The sequence below is a fragment of the Notolabrus celidotus genome, chromosome 17 (genome assembly GCF_009762535.1).
Source record: "Notolabrus celidotus isolate fNotCel1 chromosome 17, fNotCel1.pri, whole genome shotgun sequence".
In the NCBI taxonomy this organism is placed as follows: Eukaryota; Metazoa; Chordata; class Actinopteri; order Labriformes; family Labridae; genus Notolabrus; species Notolabrus celidotus.
The window spans coordinates 23,473,088-23,485,473 of NC_048288.1; the positions used below are offsets into that span (position 1 = coordinate 23,473,088).

General features: G+C 42.5%; 1 protein-coding gene across 11 annotated transcripts in view; it reads left to right on the forward strand.

Moving 5' to 3' along the window:
• Positions 1-27: 27 nt before the first annotated feature.
• Positions 28-12,386, forward strand: part of scrib (scribble planar cell polarity protein) — an 84,067-nt gene continuing 71,708 nt past the window's right edge. For all 11 annotated transcript variants that reach the window (XM_034706266.1, XM_034706270.1, XM_034706267.1 and 8 more), the window contains exon 1: positions 28-1,118. In XM_034706266.1, coding sequence (XP_034562157.1) covers positions 960-1,118 — 159 coding nt within the window. In that variant the 5' untranslated portion in view covers positions 28-959. The remainder of the gene's footprint in view (positions 1,119-12,386) is intronic.

A 12,386-nucleotide genomic window follows, 5' to 3' on the forward strand; every position in this document is an offset into this window, starting at 1 on the left:
AGCTACGGTGTCTATCACCGTGTGGCCTCACACCGAGCCCAGCCCCCAACACGCCGAGCCTCCCAGCCTTCCTCGGCTCCACAAGGGGAGGGATGCGCGGCAGTTTGTGAAGCTCCTTGTCTCGCTGCTGGCGTTTTACCTTCGTCGCAGTAAAACAACACTGACTGGGCAGCTTGTTTTGCAATTTGTGGGATGTTGCCACGACACAGAATAGGAAGCAGGTGTTTCGGTAGTTTTTGTTACACTACTAGTGTTAGCTAACGCCAGTTAGCACAAAGGCGTCCAGTCCAGTCTGCTGCTAGCCGAGAGGAGCTAACGGTTACTAGCTTGCTAACAACACAGCCGGTGAGGACGAGCTCATCCTCGGGCAGAGATACCCAGGTTAATCTCTGCTGACTCGAACCGTGGGTAATGTTAGCTGTTGAGTGGTTGCAATTCATCCGTGACCTCTGTCAGGTGGTTGTGTTAGCAGTCTCCACTCATGACGAAGACAGTTAAAGAAACGTTTATAATTGTAAGCTAGCCTTGACAGAGCTGTAGGTCTTATATAGGGATGTTGGTGGTAGCAAAACAAGCTAATGTTACTCAATGTGAGTGTAAGAGGTGAGGGAACACTTCAGCTGAGTTGAAGATATCCAATGCGTTTGTGTTTTTTTGCAATTCCGGGTTGGATGACACAATCCTTCAGCACGACTCAACTGAAACTGGGAATATCGCGAGCAGATCGAAGGGATTATTTTTGTGTCTCTAAGTGGATTTCGGCCTCCTGTTCATCAGGATCATCGCAGGAACACAGTAAATGATTTGACATTGAGAGATCTCACTCCCTCCAAAAAAAGTACACTCTCTCCCATCGACCTACCCCCCCCCCCCCCCCCCCCCCCCCCCCCCCCCCGATTCAACCTCCGATGCGGAGACTGCAGTAGCACCGGCAACCTAATCCCCTCCGGCGGCCGGACATGCTGAAGTGTATCCCCCTGTGGCGCTGCAACCGCCACGTCGAGTCGGTGGACAAGCGGCACTGCAGTCTGCAGACGGTCCCTGATGAGGTGTACCGGTACAGTCGCACCCTGGAGGAGCTTCTCCTTGATGCCAACCAACTCAAAGAGCTGCCAAAGGTACGTAGAGCTCATACTCAAAGACTGACTAGCATGTCATCAGCCATGTGTTGTATTCTCATGTCATCTCCAAATTCATCCTGCACCTTTACAGTCTATATCTTAGGATGTAATCAACCTATGTGGAAATGGTCCTGTCATAACACATGAGCAGTGAATTGCGTGCATGATATCACCTGCTCAGGTACTTCCTCCTCAGGAAGCCTTCCCTGTTTCCTATGAAATAGGGTTGGCCATTTTTCTTGGAGTGATGAAACAGCCTTAGTTAATTACAGCAGAAAGTCCACCAGGCATTTCATGATACCTTTGCGTATTAATAATAGTGTTTTGGCAGGGTGACATAATCAAGATCAGCACCAAACTTAAGTCATGAAACTAGGCAAAGCTGATCTTTGCTACATGGCACTATATCAACAAGAACATTGACGCTTCAAGTGAAAGATATCACAGCTCTGCATGGATCTCCTGCATGTTCATAGAGGGACTAACCCAAACCAAAACAGCTGGCACACAACATATTGCCTGTAGTAATAGCATTAGTGGCCAGCTGGGTTGGATGCTGTGTAAGAAGGCATGCGTGGAATGAATTGCAACGCGGTCCCCACCCACAGTCCGCCTATTTGAAACACGACAAAAGTCCCAGAGAGTTTATTTTAAGGGGAGCAGAGTTGTTGCTGGTCTGTTTTCCCTCAAAGTCTTCAGAGCTCTGGAACAAAGTACTTTCTGACTGCACAGACATTGTTTATTATTAAGACAAAGCGCTGGCTGTGGTTGGGATGGAGCAGGGAGCTTGCATGAATAGACTAGTTAGTAGAAGGCACGTTGTCAGTCTTTAGCATGTCATGGTTTTTTGCTTATAGTGAAAGGGACAAGTGGAACACTCACTGATGAAGACTGTTAACAAGTCGAGGTCAACAGAGGCTGGAGTGTTGACACAGGGCCGCCTGTTACCTTCTGGGAATCACAAACAATAGAACTTTCTTGCTCATGGATGCATCTGTCTGCTGGAATACAGTCTCTATAATTGCTTTGGCTTGTTTTATTCCCCTCTAAGTAACATAGAATACGGTAGCCTTACAAGTCTGGACAGATAGCTTTGTCTTCAGTTCCCGTGCTCACAAAAACAAAAGTACAAATGTTGATTAGTAGTCAACCAGTAGTAGAACCAGTATTGGAAAACCCTCAAATACACTCTAAAAAACAGGATAGGGTATTTACAAGGACCTCAGCTTTTACACCCCAAGAGAGAGCAAGAATGTAAAAGCAATGTTGAATTGTAAAGATCTAGTTAACTTTAAAATATGATTACGTATGTTTTCAGCCAGAAACAGATTATTACCGGAAAACCTACAGAAGTTGTTTATGTTTGCATCTCATGAGGAGGCTCTTAGATGGAAATTTTATTTCAAAAGTCCATACGCACACACTACATTAAAGCAAATGTGTGTTTGGGTTTATGGAGTTAAACTTTGGAATTCTCTGGATGATGATATAAAATGCTGCTCAAATGTTTTACAGTTTGAGAGAAGGTTTAAAGGTAAAGTAATGGGGAACTACAAATGTATCCAGTAGATCTGTTTTTGAGTGTTTCAGTGTTCAATGTTACATTTGATGTTTTGTGAAAAGAGAAGGTGACTACTAACGGGCTGGTTCAGTGGTAGATTATGTTGTGATTAAGGTGAGGGGAAGGTACTGTAAGTTTTCTTCTTCTTCTTCCTGCTCCTGTTTGCTCATGGACAGTGTATAAATATTTTGTGAAGATGTGTATCGAATATGTTGTGTTGTCAAACACTGAAGTGAGCAAATACAATTCTTATGAATTAATTTTGATGCACATTCAGAGGCACTAAAAACTCATCTGTTGCTAACACTAGACTATGTTGTTTGTAGTCCATGATCTTTTTAGAATCAAGAAAGCTTTCTTGGCAATTAAGCTCACACACACGCACACACAAGGAATTTGACGTGGTGAATGGAACACCGGTACTTAACAGCAAGACAGTAGGGACAATAAATATAGAAACCTAAATGTACATTTCTAAGTAAAAATACTTCCTGAACAAAGAAGTATAACAGTACTTTTTAAGGACATAGATACATACATTTGCTTAAGCCTGAGTGCACATTTTAGGAAAAGATTCCTTAAGTTGTTATGGTTCATCATTTTTTTTCTGTGAGTCAGATTATCTGCTGAGAGTTTGTCCTCCAAAACAAACAGACCCAGTAATTAAAACCAATCAAAACACTTTATGAAGCAGCTTCAAAGAAAACAATGGCAGTCAGCTGCTGTTTAGCAAAGTCATGACAGAAGGATGAGTCAAGAGATTTTACCCATATGAAACAGTTGTTTTTGATTTTTCTTTTTTGAAGTTGTGATGAAAAACCAGATAATGAAAGACTGGCATCGTACTCTTTATGTTCTAAGCACAGTTTCCAAAAAAAGATCTACCTTGCCCCACGAGCCTTAAATGCTGACAGATGTTGCCCTCCCTCCACTTAGCTCGTACCTGTCAGATATCCACAGTGTACCTGGTGCACGGCCCCTGAAGAAACACTGAGTGACGGATACGCCGAAACACTCTGGCACAGACAGCTAACCGCCAGTCTCTCTGTGTGGTGCATGCTTCAACCAGGAGACATAAATGCATGGTGACAGAATGTCTCGTGTGGTCGCTGTGAATGTGTAGCGTGTAGACACGGAGCATATGGGACCTCTCTCTGCTCCTCAGAGTCAGTTGGGCTTCTGCGATGGAGGAGTGTGAAGGGTCAGGCCTGTGCAGGGTCAGGAACAAGGGCACTGGCTGTATGTTGAACTGCATTACCATAATGAGCTCATGAGTGAAAAACTGTCTGAATGCCTTTATGTTTTGCTTTTTGTGTGTGTATGCTACTTTCTTGTCACTGTGTTTTCCTGTTAGAGATGTGTCTGTGGAGTTAGTTAATCCATCAACCAGGCTGGTGATGCAAATTGTAAGCATTTTCCTCAATCGACTGAGGCGTACACAATGTTCAACACGCTGAATATCAACATGTGAAACAGGCTTCTCAAGACAGCCAGGTCACAGTCAGTCCAGCGGCAGAAAACCCAGACGCCACTGATGTTGCTGGCATGCTGATGCTTGCATGCCAGCTTTGACTCTCCATTCAAATGTGGGGTAATGTCTTGTAAAAAATTCTTGACCTCAGTGTCTATGCTTTTAGCGACAGGAGCCGTTGTGTATTCCTCCACCAAAAGTAGATCCATTGCAGAGACCTGGAGCACAGCTGTAGCCCACTGTTGAGTGTCACAGCTCGTGCAACACCTTAAGTCAGTGGGTTAGCTTTGAAACATGCTTTAAATGCATAGATTGTATAAGTAATGGGCGTAGTATCCACCATATTGGAAATGCTGAATTCAATCTAACTTCTGACGAGCTACTTTGAGGTAAAGTGTCGGGCTTGAGCCTCCTCACCAACAACTTCAGTGTTCCCGCCTGTCAATCAAGTCAGCTGTGCCTCTCAGAATGGAAAACTCTTAATCTTAATATTTTCGAAACTGGCGAAAAAATTCACCCCTTGTACAGTGTGTGCCGATCGAGAAATGAGCTAGCCAGACTGCACTCGTTTTTTTGTACCAGGCTGTAAACATATTTATTTCTGCTGTAAAGATTGGCTTTTATGAATTGGTGTGTATGTGGTTTCTGGTACTTCGGGAGTCAGCCTCAAGTGGACACTCGATGAACTGCAGTTTTTATCACTTCCGCATTGGCTTCAATTCTCGTTGCCGGAGGTTGCCGCTTGTTTAAATGACACCACCCTGATAGCTGAATGTAATGTGAGACCACATGTAGTTTATCTCTACCTGATTTGTACTCGTCAGTTTATTCAATATGTTTATGAATGACCATCGCATACAGTGTGTAGCAAATGTGACGTTGTAATTGGCTGCACCATTGTGTACAACATTTGGCTTAGATGGAGAGTAATCAGCTCAGGGGGGAGATCTTCACAAACTGTCACTGTTTTTGGCTGAAAAGTGTCTGGTAATACTGTCAACAGCAAAACCATAAAGTATGATGAAATCAAAACAACTAGCTTTTATTTCAACACAGTAAAGTTATTTTTGATCGATACTGGACATTAAATCATGTAAGATATACAAAGTAGTGTGGTGCTGCTGGGTGTTGATAGGTCTACATGGTGTTTGTAGGGGTTTAACATAGTGGACAGATGGAGATTTAGTCATCCTGACAGTTTCTTAAGTTTACTGTGACACCTCCCCCCTCTCTGCACTGCCTCCCAATCTTAGATTATACCCTCTACAGTAATGATGTCTCCATTGGCCACATCAAGAACACATTATAGGCATGTATATAAAGAAATGAAGAATGACTGTTTCTAAGGTGAGCTTGTACTCAAGCTGGGATGATTCTGCATGAAGAAGCAGTACAACAAATGACTTAGTTTAGAGAACCTGTTCAGGAGCAGCTGGTCAAGAATTCCCCTCTTATGCATACATCCTCAGCTGTTAATGCTGTAGCTCTGTTTTCTCCTGGCAGAAAGAAAAGGATCAAAGATGGTCACTCAGGGGTCATTTGTTTTGCAGCTAGGATGTTTACTTAGTGAGCTTTCATCTGGTTTAACAAGACACACTGATCATGAAAACGACAGAGCACAAAAAGATTAGTCACATCCTGATTTTTAATACATTTGAATCTAAAAATCTGTGTAATAACAGGGCTCCCCATTCTAACACAATACAAGAGAAAATCTTATTTGCTTATTTTTTTCTGACAACTACTTCCCTGTGAAAGTCTTTGTCAACTTTACAAAAAACAAAACTCAAATCAAAACAGAAGAGTGGATCGTACACGGGATCAAAAGATTTCTAATGTCCAGCCAAGTACACAGTTTCTTTGGTTTGTAGAACAAAAAAAAAGGTCTTCTTTCAAACAATAGATAGCGTCTTTGTGCTCTCGCATATCCCAGTAAAAACCATCCACCTGCCCCGGTGTCCGCCCCTCCTATCTTGCCTGCCCATCTATATACACGTCACCTGTTGTAACACTATCAACCTATAGAAGTGAGTAACAATATATTAATAACACCAAAGGCATCAAACTTAATCCTGTAATTACCTTAAATGAAATAACAATAAGTTAATTGATTAAAATAAAATAATCAAATACATAGCTCTAACACTAGTTTTAGGTACATTCCTCTGTATTTCTCAATGCTCCTCAGTAGAAAGGTCTGAAATTAAGTCTTGTGTATTTCTTCCTGCTGTTTTTTAAAAATAGCTCTTCCTTAAAGATCATGTTCAGGAAGCAGGATCCATCTTTTCAGCATTCTAAAGTCCTGTGACAGGTTACAAAGAGTCCATTCACCACTCTTATTGCCCCCCCCCCCCCCCCCCCCCCCCCCAATCATATCCAATGTCATGGCTCTTTGTGAGCACTGCACTGACATGACGAGGCATACGTTAAGTCTGCAAGCATATCATGACCCAAATGATGACTTTTAAGATGTATTGCGTCCCTTTTTTTAGTTGCTGCAGGTGCAGTAGGCAGCAGCCCCAAAACCAGCTCTAACACACACACACACAACCCAGTATATGGACCTGGTTTCTAGTGCTGAAATAGGGAGCAAATCCCTCATGGGTGTGTCTTCATCAGGTTTTGTGAAACAGGTTTTATGCCTGGCTCTCCCAGTATTATTACCTAATGAGACCTTCCAGGTAAACTTGATATGTTACTGTCGGATTTCCTGCCTCAACACTTCCAACTAACAGCAATATGAGAACTGCAACATCCAGCAGAGTTTCTACAGTCAGTGTTTACATGCACAGTCAAGTTGAGCTACAGTTATTGCTCAATTAGGCAATTTAATTGGAGTTTCTAGAGATTGCCTAAGCCAGTCTTGGTCTGATTGAGGTGTATACATGCAAAAAGAAATCACCCCTAACCACTAGGGATGGGCATTTCAAGCCAAATACTATTGGATAATCATTGACAACTACACACACAGACCTGTCCTGTTAACAGCCAGTTTGTGTTGCAGTCGCAGGATGAGGTGCTACTTGTAGTGGGCACTGACAGCGTCTGTCTCCATCTTTATGTCGGTGTTTCTGTGACGTGGCGTGGTGTGTATGTTTACATTTTACAGCGAAGCTCAGTCTCTGGAAATATGTGTGCAGTGAGGATGTCAACAATTAATCGAGTATCCATTAATTGCTCGTTAAGAAGTTACTCAAACACATTTTTTTTGTTTCGATTTCCTATCACGTGGAACAAACATCATGTGATCTTGTATTTCGTTCAGCAATCATGGAGTGGTTTTAAGTTTTAAGCATGTTTCGATGTAAATCAGCTGACTGAAGGTGTTGCGCACAGCAGAGACGTTCAGCTGGGGGCTGCGACTGAGTGACAGGTCCCCACGAGCGCTTTTTATCTCCGCTGCCGGACTGATTATGACCCGGTTGCGCTCCCGGCTGACACATGACCAACTACACATGCTTATTTTTCTCAATAAGAACGAGTAGACAGAAAACTGGACACTGTGAGTCTGAAATATGTTTCTGTTCAGTTCCCTTGTTGAAGTCTGAGCCTTCACTTTTATGACTGTGTGTCCGTGGAGATAATGAGCCTGCTCATGTTGATATTCAGCTTGTGAAAAATTTTCGATACGATCCCTAGCTATTCAATACCATCAGTTATATACATTGTATAGTGAAGGAAAAGTTGATTCAGGGGAAAAAACGCATTTGGCATTGTTTTTGACACATTTTGTTTAATAATTAATGGATAATTGATCGTTAACATTTGCAAAGATCGAACACGGAAAATACTTGAAATTTACATCACTAGTGTATAGTGGTGTGAGATTCAGAAACGGAGAAAATCGCAATAACTGTGGCTAAAGTTTTCATCTTCTTTCCATATAATGCAGTTAGCATTCTTTTTCTTCTGTTACTTAATGCGGTTAGCAAACAGCTTTAAGACGCTCTGTAGCCACCATCTCTGGAATACCGTATTACAACCAGGCACCGGTGAAAAGGATGAAAAATTTTACTTATAAAATGAGAAAATAATTGCAGTAACTCTTTGATTTTTACTAAGTGAACGAATATTCAAAAATCATTGCCCATCCCTACTAACCACATTATCTAGGTTGAAAGAGTTCATTTGCAAAAACAGTTACCTCACTTTTAAAAATTTAAAAAATGTTTACAGAAACATATTTTTCTAATACTAACTTTTGGTATGATCAATCAACTGAGGTTGGGTGGCTTTTACTAAGTCAAAATGACTTTACTAATCAGAGATATCTTGAAAATGTAACTTTATTAGGAATCTATATCAAAAAGAAAAATGTTTTTTGAAATGTATAAAAACTGAGTTATCTGTTTTGCAAATTAACTCTTCGTATGTTTGTCCGACTTTAAGAAACTTGACTTGATGCGATATCAGTTGGACTAACATGTTGACATGTATTCTAAGAGTCCAGCTTTAGTTGGACTAATGCAATAATCCAATTTTTTTTAATAATGTTAACATACTGACTATTTCTACAATTAGCCACCTCTCCCCCTGCTAGTCATAACACCAGTTCCAGGCTCTGTTACATTCTCTGCGTGTTTGTTCACAGGAAACCACAGAATCAGGGTGTATTATGTTGGAGTTGTGTTAGAACTGATAAATGTTGAGCAGGAGTTAATCATACTGCAATTATTGCAAAGAAAAAAAGAGAAGAGAGGCCAGGGTTTGGAATGTACAGCTGCTGAATCAGTGTATCAGATACTGAAAATGTTGTAAGTGCAGAAAATGCGAAGCTACCCTGCAGACCAATCACAGGGCTTGCAGTCTGCGTTGTTTTGACACGTTGTTACATCACTGAGGAGGTGCATGTCAGGCTATGTACACAGGCTTCTGCGTCGGTTCAGGGCTGCGTGAACGTATGGCACAGTTTCAACGCAGAAGTATAGATCAGGCTTTAATCCACAGATATCACCAGAGCCCTGTGTGTGTGTTGGACGGCTAAAGGGCAGATTAGGGCTTCACCCGGCCGTGAAAAGGCCCCTCACTACTACAATTTTTCTAACCCTCCCCCCTCTTCATGCAGCCCAGTGCATCTCAGTACACACTTCCTCTGGGATCCACTTTTCTGCCATTTGGGTCTCTTTTCAAGCACATAAATGTGCTGATAGAAATCAGACTGCCTTTCTCTTGAGTCCCTTGTGTGTGTTCAGCCTCGGGTCAAGAGAAACCCAAATTAGGCCCTTTCACTCAGCTTGTGCTCAGTGTGAATTTGTCTTTTATTTTTTGGACAGGTCTGAATAGTGAAGTGTGTCTTTGTTTTATAAGATGTATTATCTGAAGGGAGATTTAAAAAAGAGGCGCAGTCTAATTGAGAGTATTCAATGCTGCACCCATGTGTATTTATAATTTCTGAGAGAAATGCAGCCTGGCCACGCTTTGATGCCAAAAGTTTGCTGCTCACTGAAGGAAGTTTAGAAATCTAGGACACCTGACATCTTAACCTTGCTGTGTACTATTTAGTCCTGCAGTCCATCTCCTCTCCCTGAGTTAACTCTAAAAGCGAGCCCTGGTTTGTCTCTCCCCTGTGACTGGCTGATATAGACTAGGACCCTAAGATAAATTACACCTGCCACGGGCCTCTCTCTGCAGTAAAACCACATCGTTCTTCTGGTTCAGCTCTTTGTCTCTCTCGTCTTTCCTGCCCCGGGGAAGCATTTTGAAGCCGCCAGTTCTGTTGTCACAAACTGTTAATAGATGTAAAGCAGGACTTGGCGTGTGAATGTTTTGTTTTCTCACACCAGACTACAAGATTTCCTCAATTCATGGTTGTAATTGACCCTACCCCCACCCTGAAAGTAGAGGACTCTGTCCAAAAGAAAACAGAAGTAAAGTTTTTTTTTAGAAACTTTTGTAATCAAGCAAACCCCAGAACAGAGCCGGGCTGTATCAGTGCCTGGAAAAAGAAAGAGAGGCCATGAAGAAACAGCTATGTGAGAGATCTTGCTTTCTTTTTGATGCAAGAGCACATTCAGCAGGTTTCTTTGTCTGAGCTGATGACCAGCTGGTCTCACATCCTGCCTAACCCCCCCTCTCCCAATCTGGTGGGACAGAGGGGTAAAGGGAGGTGTGTGTGCGAGTGAAAGAGTGAGCATGTAGTGGTAGGGGGTGTATTTTATTCCGGAGATGGATTAACAGAAGAAGGGTGGGGAGGGTTGGGGGGCTGAGGTACCTGCACCAGAGGAAGGGATCAGGAAGCTGAGCTCCACTGATCCCTGTTCCTCTGGGGCTCTCAGTGTTCGGGCGGTCCATCCATCCATCCATGAGTCTGCGCTGACATGCAGTGTCAGGTGGGAGAAGAGCAGCTAGAGAAGTGGTCTCAGAGCTAACAGCATGTCCCCTTGAGACTCCACTGCATGGTGTGGATGGATCTTCTGCCCGACACACACACACCCACCTTCTCTCCCTTTCACTTTAAGAAATCATGCAGTCATCTTGGTAAATTGCAGCAGTGTTATATGCGGAAATGTCAAGCCTACAGGGCATGACACATTGCAGCTCAATGGTGTGCATAAAGACTGTTTGCTCTAGTTTTTATCTGTTTGTTGAAACCTGTACACACTGGCAGCAAAGTGCATGTAGACGTGGTGCCCTGTGTCGGTTTAGGCCACTGACAATTTCCTCCTTAACCAACACAGGGAACCTCTGTACAACATTGCTATTGGCATTGTTTGGGCTTCTAGCATACTATTCCTGTTTAATGCATCATATTTAGAATAAATCAACATTATTCTGATTATGTATTACTTGCTTAAAGGCACCTTGAAAACAAAATGCCAATCATTAGTTTGGCAAATTTAGACAGTTGCTTCTTTTCCATCTTTCCTATTTTCAGTAGGTTGAAAGTTTTTTGGATGGTTTGTTTAACCCATCCAATGTTAAATGTCTCTAAATTAATGATTAACATAATTTGATTGGCTTCATATTTCATGACTTTTCCTAATTCAATGGGGACAACTGGGAAAATATAAAATTTAAATGGTGATATGTTCCAATTTCCTTTAAAATAAGATTACGCATGGGTGGTCCCAGGTTGTTTTAGGTGTATATAACATAAGAAATATACAGAGGGAGCAATTTGGGGTTCAGTGTCTTGCCCAAGGACACTTCCGCATGTGACTGCAGGAGCTGGGATCGAACTGCCAACCTTCAGATTGAGATATGATATTTTCAGCCACCATGTCTGTAAAGAAATTCAATGACGTGTCCTGTGTCATACGTTTTGTTAACATGGAACAAGGCAGGGCTGACAAGAGCATGACAAACCTACAACTGCAGCAGTTTGATGATCTGTTTTACAAATAAAGTCCTTCTGAGTGCTGTAAATTATGTTTATGCCTTAAATATATTTTCTTTAAAGGGCTATTTAGGTAGGCAACAAAGAAACATAAATTACCTGACACATACACCTGGATAACAGTCAGTTTCTGGAGGTTTAAATTGCTGGGGTCAAATTGACCCTAAGGACAAAAGGTGTTAGTCAATTTGAGGGTAACAGGAGGGTTAAGAAGCTGGAACACTCAGCCTGCTAACTTGTAATTTTCCATTTTTGGGGCACAACAAAGAAAAGAACACTGCTCTCTGGCTCACAGTCCCTTTATTGTAATCTTGAGTGTCCCATCCTGTGTGGTCCTGTTGACTTTTGGTACAGTAGCACTTCCTGCTCCGTCCGGGATCATCACATGACGGGTCTAATGATTCCTGACTCTTCAGTCAGCAGTGTGATTTGGACCTTACACCGGTCTGTACACTAGTGCTGCCGTTTCTCACCACTCCATTCGCTGTGGCCTTGGTCATCAGCCTCAAAGGTAAACAAGGAGGCAAAGCTCCTGTGAATAATTGATGGCTGTGGTGGCAGTGGCAGCTGTTTGCGATAGGGGAGAGTCTGTGGCGGTGCTGCATGCCCTGCTGGAGTGCTGTGATAGGAGGGGAGCTCTGTTGACAACAGGCTTTAAGTCCACTCAGACAAGATGTGCAAGGTGACGCCATTTTTTTGTCGTCACGCTGTATTATCACAGTGTTGATTTCATCCTTCAGCAGCAGCAGCCCGTGTTTAGAAAGCTCATATGTAAAGGGCAAAGGTTTAAAGAGCAGGGAGTGGTACACTTAAATCCTAATTTTCAACACACATAAGCTGAAATGCAAAGTAGGAACCAAACTTTGTGTGTCACAAGGGAAGAGCGTTGTGTTTCCA